The sequence below is a fragment of the Ammodytes marinus genome (genome assembly GCF_949987685.1).
Source record: "Ammodytes marinus genome assembly, contig: scaffold_32, whole genome shotgun sequence".
NCBI lineage: Eukaryota > Metazoa > Chordata > Actinopteri > Uranoscopiformes > Ammodytidae > Ammodytes > Ammodytes marinus.
Genome location: NW_027648335.1, coordinates 358,402 through 367,904, shown reverse-complemented (window position 1 = coordinate 367,904; position 9,503 = coordinate 358,402). Strand labels below are relative to the sequence as shown.

General features: G+C 39.7%; 1 protein-coding gene across 1 annotated transcript in view; it reads left to right on the top strand.

The window, feature by feature from the left end:
• lmbrd2b (LMBR1 domain containing 2b) overlaps positions 1-5,137 on the top strand; it is a 22,103-nt gene extending 16,966 nt beyond the window's left edge. The window contains exon 19 of the mRNA XM_080054610.1: positions 1,658-5,137. Within this exon, the coding sequence (XP_079910736.1) occupies positions 1,658-1,721 (64 nt within the window). The 3' untranslated portion in view covers positions 1,722-5,137. The remainder of the gene's footprint in view (positions 1-1,657) is intronic.
• The last annotated feature ends 4,366 nt before the right edge of the window (positions 5,138-9,503 follow it).

Genomic DNA, 9,503 nt, shown 5'->3' with positions numbered 1-9,503 from the left:
GATTTTTTTTCTTTTTTAAGATATTTTTTTTAAATTTAGATTATTAGAGAGAGAGAGAGAGAGAGAGAGACGGAAAAAAGAAATTAAGAAAAAAACCGCTACAAGGAACTTTTAAATCTTTCTGAAACAGTCTCATTTTTCCTCTGATGAATGACACAGGGTCTGGAAGGTAAACATTATTATTCACTTTTGTTAAGGTTAGTTTTTAGTTGTTTTAACCTTTTTTATACCATAGTCTGTGTGAATACTCTATTCTGATTGGCTGGAGTACATTCCATGGGTGTGGATTAACTTCTGATGTATGGACACCTATGGAACTGTTTACATTCTGTCCACTGCGTCGCCGGCTCGCCGCTGATTAAACTGTGTTGATAAGGGATTTGGGATTTAAGCCTAAAATATCCTGCCGTGCAATAGCCTCTGGACACCACAGGATGGCGCTCGAGTCGTAACACAAGAGCTGTAGTAACGATAGTAGTACAATAAAGTGGCTAAACTTAATGTCCTCTGGTTAAACGTCAATGGTTATCTCGTTAAAAAGGTGAGTAAGACCCCTGTTTAATTTGACAAAAGGTTTGTAACTGAGTTTACATGTGTTTAGCCACCAAAGACCGGCTTCACTGTCTATCTGGACATAGGCTACTGCTGTCAGTCAGTCACTGCCTCACGTAACTTCAGGCTGTAGCCCGTAATACACATGTTCGCCAATCACATTCTCCGTGAAATGCGTTATTTATTTTGGGGGAAATGCATTGTTAGCTCGGTGGAACTGTTGTTAAACATGTTGGGTGATTACATTTACTGTTTGTACAGCGTGCGCAATGTTTTTTGACTTTGTATATTGCTAGCATAACAGTAGGTCTGTGGCTAACAGCTGCCGCAGTCTCCCGTTGCTCGTATTATCCCCGGTCCGACTTCCCAGTACAATTTGAACGCACCGTTAAAGCCAAATTATGTCGTTGCCAGGTCGTATCCTTGGTTGTTCCTATTGACTGGAGTACTGAACTACGTTTTCATTACATAAGAACCTTATGGGTTTGCAATGGGTATTCCAGTTATTATACGGGGTCTCGGGCGTTGCTGTGGAAACAAGTTGTTATTCGTTCGAAACAAATCTAGTTTCGTTCAAAAAAAATCTAATTTGATCGCAAAAAGGCATGAAAATATAACTGATTGGTCTAATTATTATTTGTATTAGTAGGAGACTATGGTATAAGCGGGTTAATGCCCTTCGAGGTGTCCAGGTATCAGGGATTAATGGACTTCGTGAAGGCAACTGTCCTCCGCTGCGCGTCGGACAGTTCTCGCCTCCACGGTGTCCATTAACTCCTGATACCTGGACACCTCGTCGGGCATTAACCCTTACGTATTGATAGTTGAAAATTCAGATAGAGATGAAAGAAGAGAGACAGATGTTGTATTTCTGATTTATTTGCATTGTATATTGTGTATGTATTGTTGTTTTTGCTTTGCATTTGTTTGACTCATTGTACATGAGGGTCACACACACACACACACACACACACACACACACACACACACACACACACACACACACACACACACACACACACACACACACACACACACACACACACACACACCTTAATTGATCTCGATGTGTGGTATTCATTTGTGCGTTCTGTGTTGCTCTCAGACATGCAGGAGGACGTTACTTATCCATGTCGTCGTCTCGGAGCCGAATATTCGACGACGTCTGACGAGGGGAGGAGCTTAAACTGGAAGCCACGTGATTGGCCACTGCATACAGGAAGTGAATGTACCACATGACCCTCCGTCTCACAGCTCATTGGCTGTTTGTTTGCTCATCTCCCAGGATGCATTGCATGGTAATATAAAAAACACAGATCACGATTCAGTGACGTCACCTGGAAAAAAATCTTCATGAACTCTTTGCATCGCAAGCAGCTGCAGGTCAATGGAGGAGCCTTTTATTTAATTTAATTTTTTTCTGTTATTTTCCCTTTTAATTTTAATTTAATTGTAATTATTTTTCTTTTATTTTCTTAAATTTAATTTAATTTTTTATTTTATTTATATTTTTTTCTTATACGTTCTTTAATTTTTTTTTTTTTTTAAATACTATATTTTAATTTTTTTTATTTAATTTTCTAGAACATACACACACAACTAAACAAATTAAGAATGAAGGCACCTTTGAAGGAAAATTAAGGCTGTAAAAAGTTACATAAACCGTCTGTTATGAATGCACACTGGTGTTATCTCCGCAACACAGGACAACTTGACGCGCGCACACACTGGGACACGTGCACACACACACACACACACACACACACACACGCGCATACACACACACACACACACACACACACACACGCACACACACACACACGCACACACACTCACACACACAAACAGGGATGCACACACACACACACACACACACACAGATGTCCACACGTCACTTCACTTTAAACAGGTTCAATGAAGGTCTATCTGTTGCACAAACGTTTATTTATATATTATTGAATTTTAGATTTTTTTTTCTTCAATGTTACTTTAGTGAATTTATTTATCTGGATGTCATAGTAACGGTTATTGATTCTCCTGATTTTTACCTGATCGAACACTGCAATGTTTAATTCTCTTCACTTTATCTGAAAATGTCTAAAATAATATATTTCTTAATCATGTAAGGAGGTTGGATTTTCCCTAATTTTTTTTTTTAATACTTGAGAACATACATACATACACACACACACACAAAAAAAAGTTATAATAAAACAAACAACTAACATGGCGTACTCTACTTTACAGGTTTCTAAGGACATTGTTTAAAACTAAAGGTAAATGTTAAGCAGAAAATAAAAAGTCAGACGGCACTAACCCTCACCCATAGAGTCTCAGTCCTCTTCACAGCAGACCCGGGTTAGAATCCAGCCCGGCTCGTTCTCTGCATGTCATTCCCCTCTCTGACACATTTCAACTCTGTCTCTACACACTGTCTAATAAAGCAAAAAAAAGACCAAAAAAGAATCTTATAAAAATAATAATAAGTGTTTTTCTCCATAAAAGTTTGGATATGAAAAAAAAAATTAAATTGTGCATTTTGAAAAGTGTTTTGAATTTGTGAACCCTAAAAAATATTTGGACTAAAAGCAGTAGTGTTTTTACCACACCAGCTGTTGTTCCTGGGTGAGCGTATACCCATGACAAAGGCATTAAGAAAAACTATATAAAAACAGCATTCTTTGCACTGATGGTCTCGTTTTGCTGTTACATGTAATTTATGATCATCAGTGGAAAAATTAGACTGTTTCAGAAATATTTAAAAGTTCCTCGTAGCACCTTTAAGTTTCCCTAAAACTGATAGATAACTAACAAACACCAATTAAAACTATCAGAGTAAAATAAATAAGTATGAAGTATTTAGTAGTGACTACTTAGAACGGTGTAATTCAGACGGAGCGGGCCCGCCACACACACACACACACACACACACACACACACACACACACACACACACTTTAAACTTTTCATGTTTATTTCCTTTCTGTTACTTTAAACCTCGTGATGTAAGGAACCATGTCCTCGTTTAGTTTAAGTTTTTAAACTGTTTAATGTTTTTAAGTTAAAATGGTTCCCTGCCACTGTGCCATTTCTTTCTCAAATGTTCGTTTATTTCTGATCTTGAAGTGAAGATGTTAGAGTAAGGTTGCGTTCCGAATCGCATACTCTTTCTTTTTTCTATTCTACATACTACATCTGACGATAAAAATAATCTAGTTAGGATGCAGTAGGCATACTATTGGGACATACTTTTCTCTCTTATTTCATCATTACATTGCGCCTTGATCTTGCCTCTTGCTTTTATATCCGTCGCATCCCCGTTTGTTTTCATATGGAGGCTTCGTCGATGTTACGTCACTTCACGTGCGCACTGGATTGTGGGTCAGAATCGCCCAAATAGGATGCACTTTTCAACACTAACAATCTTGGCCGCATGAAGTAGGACATCCGGGTACTTCTAACCATCCTAAATCTGGCCACAAGAATCGGGACATCCTAAATCTTTTTTCTACATACTATATAGTAGAAAGTATGCGATTCGGAACGCAACCTAAGTTTCTCACAGTAAGACAAAGAGAAGACAGATTTGAAAGACCATACATTTGTTTTTCAGTTGAAACGGAACTGTACTCCTCACTGAAAACCAGGCAATGTTGATGTTTTTTTTTAAGAGCCATGCTGTTTCTTGCTGCCTTAAAGATGCTCCGAGGAACTTTCAGTGTGTGTTAATTCTAGCGCCCCCCTTTGGACAAAAGCGGTAGTGTTTTTACTACGCCAGCTGTTGTTCCTGGGTGAGCGTATACCCCATGACAAAGGCATTAAGAAAAACTATATAAAAATAGCAATCTTTGCACTAATGGTCTCGTTTGCTGTTACATGTTATTTATGATCATCAGGGGAAAAATTAGACTGTTTCAGAAATATTTAAAAGTTCCTCGTGGCACCTTTTAATGATCTAAATCGCGAGCAATTCATGAAAAGTTGAAGTAAATAGCAGCAGATACAAGATTATCGCTCAAAACAAGGAATGATAAACAAAACTTAAATGAAACAAATAGAAAGAACAGAACGAAGATATATATAATGTGTATATATGAATCTCCTGTCAGATTGGCTTGGATTGATCTGCTATAAAAACTACTGTAAAGAGGTTATTCCTCCTCTGTGTAAATATGTATGATATCCTTTTGTATAATGTGGGCTAATGAAAGATGCTAATGAAAGATGCTAATGAAAGATGCTAATGAAAGATGCTAATGAAAGATGCACAGAAAGCGTTGAAGTGACTTTGCATTAATACACAGCCTAGGCTCTGTAAATATGTTGCTAGCTACGGTGGGCCCCCTTTGCTTACATACCAGTTTACAGAGCCTAGGCTGTGTATAAACACTGGATCATGAGGAGATATTCGCTGATTTTGACAAAAAAGTGATTTTGACAGTAAGCGTTCTTCACTGTGTTTCTCTCCCCTCACACTGTCCGATCGCTCTGCTGATTCTGCTGATGAAATATTTTGTGTTCTGAATAGTTATTGTCCGTCGTGGTTTCAACACACTTGTCCTGCAGCGCTCTGTAGATCGTAGATATCTTTAGTTGTGGTTTACAGTAGTTTGATATCAAGAGAAAATAAGATGTGTGTGTTACTGCTGCCACTGTCAATAAAAATGATCCAAATGTAAAGAAAGCTGGACTGTTTATTCCTTCATCTGCAGCCAGGCAGATTTAATTTTTAATTTAACCTTTATTTATACTCGAGATATCGTTCAGGGGTGAACCTCATTTACAATGATGTCGAGAAATAAATGTAAATGGTAAATGGACTCCACTTATAAAGCTCTTTTCCCTGTTTTTTTTTCACAGACCCAAAGCGCTTTACATTGTTTTGTACACATTCACCCATTCACACACATCCACCCATTCACACACATTCACCCATTCATACACACATTCACCCATTCACACACACATTCATACACCGATAGCAGCAGCAGCTACCACGCAGGGTGCAAGCTAACTATCAGGAGACATTTAGGGTTCAGTGTCTCTTTGCCCAGGGACACTTGGACATGTGGCGGGGAGACGGGGGATCCAACCAGCGACCCTGTAACCCAGTGGACGACCGCCCTACCTGCTTCTTTACCCTTATTGGTGTGTATTGGTCATTTTACTTATTTGTTGCTTCAGAAACACATTGTTGTTCATATCTGTTCAATGCGGGTTTTTATTGAAATGTCCTGTAGAGTGTTTTTTGTTGCTCTATAATTGTTGATTAGTGGTTCAGGCAGTATCATTTTATTCCATATATCAGGTAAATTGGTGGGTCACAATTTTCTAATTCTACCATTCATACACACACACACACACACACTCCTACATAATTTTTTAAATCCTACCATTAGTCAGGCGATTGGGCCAAAAGCGTGAATACACAGTTTGCAAAGGTTAATTGTGGTTTAATTTTCACTTTTAAAATTACAATTTTTTAATTGTTAATTAACAATGTCTTGCTTCTTACAACCGTGACATTGTTGTTTTTTAATGTGACCCTACACAGCAGAGGAAGTCGGCCATTTATACAATTTTCAAGCGTATTTCGGACATGTATTACTATTCCAACTCGCGCCTGTGCAGTGCAGCTTATCAGTCCACAAATCAGCAGTGAAAAAATCCTACAATTAGTGAACAATTAAGGCAAGGCAAGGCAAGTTTATTTATGTAGCACAATTCAGACACAAGGCCATTCAAAGTGCTTTACAGGGGCAAGATTAGAATACATAAAACACATTATAAAACATTTAAAAGCGAATAAAAGAAGCAAATAAAATAAAAATTGCAGGTTAAAATGGAAACAAAAAAGTCTTCAGACTCGATTTGAAAGAACTGAGAGTTGCAGCAGACCTCAAGTTTTCTGAGAGTTTGTTCCAGATTTTTGGTGCATAATAACTAAAAATTAAACGGATTTTCATTTTTAAGTGCATTCATATTATATATATTTGACGATGTTTTTCTGTCTTTCTGCTGGCCTCCTCTGAAACAAAACATGGCTGACTTCTGCTACAGCGACGTCTCCTGCAAACTCCTTAAATTGACTGATGGCCATCTCCATAAGGTAACAGACCAACTATGCATAAGTACCTCATATATACGGTACATAATTTATTATAAATATTATTATTTTAACCACTGTTAACTGTCATGGAGATTATATACCAGATGACACAATGTTCCAGTTCTCAGTGAGATCTTTATTGAAGCAAGCGAGAGCCATTATCAGCGTTCACAGAGAGGGTGAATGCTTCAGAAGTTATAGTATTTAGAATGAACAACAAACAGCAAGTGCATACAACACAGTGTGTAGATGTTTTCAGTTCCATCATTGTCTAACTTTAACCTTCAAAACCTTCCAAAACATCTCACTCATAACAGCCTAACAACTATTCCTTATCTTCATTACCTCAACGTGGGTGAGCCTCAGGCGGACGTCCTGGGGGGCAAGCAGGGGCAGAGTGGAGGTGGAACCCCTCAGGAGGCCGACGGCAAAGACGAAGGTGAGGAACCCTTTCTGGAGGCAGGCAGCGGCGACGACCCACAGGTAGCCGGCATTGAAGAGGACGGACCTCCGCAGGAGACCGGCGAAGGCAGAACCACTCAGGCGGCCGGCCACGGCGAAGGCAGGCCCCCGGAGGAAGGTGGCTAGCGTGCTGGTTGCTGGGGCCCGGGACCTGAAGCTTGTTGCTGGAAGCCAGAGGCTGGAGCTTGCTGCTGGAGGCCGGAGACAACTCGGGAGCTGGAGAGCATTGGGAATGTTCCCCCAGCCGTCCATGGCACTGATAATAAAAGATAGCATGTCCTCCAGCTCATGGCAAAAAAGAGCGTCTGCTGGGTCCAATTTTGGTCTGTGCATTCTGTTATGGTGAGGCAGACAGGCAGGCAAGTAGGACCCAAATGCAGAACGTAAAAAGTAAAGGGTAGTTTATTAAGGCTCAAAAAATGACAAAAAAGGGGGTGCCTTTAGCTCAGTTGGTAATGCGTCCCCCTCCCGGGCCGGGCCCAGCAGCGGACCCGGGTTCGATTCCCACCCGCGGTCGTTCTCTGCATGTCACTCCCCTCTCTGCCCCATTTCACCTCTGTCTCTACACTATCAATAAAGCATAAAAATGCCGAAAAAATATCTTAAAAAAAAAAAAAAAACTCCCAAGGCAAAAAAGGCCAAAAGGCAAAAATAACACAGAGAGTGCAGGACACAAGAAACACAGGACGAGACTCACCAACAACGACAGGACAAACCATAATGCACAGACAAGGAACACAAGGAGTATATATACCAGACACAATGAGACACAGGTGTAACACATTAGGGGAGGGAGCAGTAATCAAACAAGTAAGAGGAAAGCTTGACAGGACATGGGGAGGAACAAGACAGAGATACCAAAATAAAACAGGAAACCACCAAAACAAGACAGGACAAAGACAGACCATGACATAGATAATTCCATAATTTAACTCTCAGAACTGTAAACATCTGTATTTTTTTATATTGTGTCTCACTTTATCTTTTTCAAAGACACAATCCCCTTTAATGATTTACCCTCTTCCATTGAACGGGTTTTCCCTCCACCATGAAGCTCTCCCTTTTGGACCTACCTTGACCTTTTTAATGAACCCCTTAAACATTTTCCACACCTTAACATCCTTAGCACCATTAACACCCTCAACATCCTGAATGCACAGTGCCCCCCCGCCCCGTTTATATTGGGTCGCTGCTCTGTTCACATCAGCGATGCAGGTCCACTTGTTGTCTTCATTTGTAGTTACGCACCACTTTGAATGATCAACTGTATTTATCCATTCCCAACGTATCCACTGGTTTTTCTTTGTGTCCCAGACGTTCCAATTAGTCCATACAGAGTTAATATTGATGACATGAGGTCTGTCTGGTGGGCAGTAGTTTTCGTCACGGTACTTCTGCCTGCCCCACGTCTGGACGTACACATGACTCTGTAGGTTGTTTGCAATAGTGAAGTAGAGATCTCCAACTGCAAGAACAAGAGGAAGAGTCAAGTTAGAGAAAAACCTGTTAAACCTTAAAACAGCTTCATACTGACACAAGATATGGAACAATGTTAAACCTTCATGTTAGGATAAGAATGAAATAATTCACAATAATATATTGATAAGCGCATGGTGCACATCCATTGGCTTAACTTGGCATGAGCCAGGACTAAAGAGTTACGATAATATAAAACCTGTTTGATTTTGTTGGAACGTCAAAACTGGAATAAGACTTAAAACATCTCGGCCATCTTACACCAAACGACTGAGATGACGGAGCCAAACTCTATTCTACATCGTTTGGTGTGAGGTCGCATTAGTGAGATACACAGTTATTATTCTCCTCGATCAACATAGGAGGGGATCATGACTTATGACATTTGGTTCCTAATACTGACTCTCCTCTGCAAACTGATATTATGATTAATACTATAAGACACTGCTCCTCTGGCAAACTAAATAAAATGTCCATCTTTGCTGAGTCACTCTTAAACGAGGTGTACAGATTAGACTGTGGTTGTTCTGATCAGTTTACAATGTCAGAATGAAATATTCTGATTAATGTCAAAAATGAATCTCTAATAATGACTGATACATATTATTGTGACTGAAGTCATGCAGATTACTCACCTGCCCTCTCTTCTGACTGTTGTTTAGCAAAGCTACGAAACACTCGTCCACCAGCTGAGGTCAGCGTCTGAGAAGGATCTGGTCCTATTCTGTTCCTTAAGTGATAATTTAAAAAGCCCATATTATGCTGATCAAACGGGTTCGCTCTGATGTACTGCAGGTGATGACCTTCAAATGCAACACAACACAGTTAGGATGCTAAGTGTTAGAGCCTTTCTCACTGTGGACCAACATGACAAGGAGAAAAGGCAGTAGAGACAATCCACACA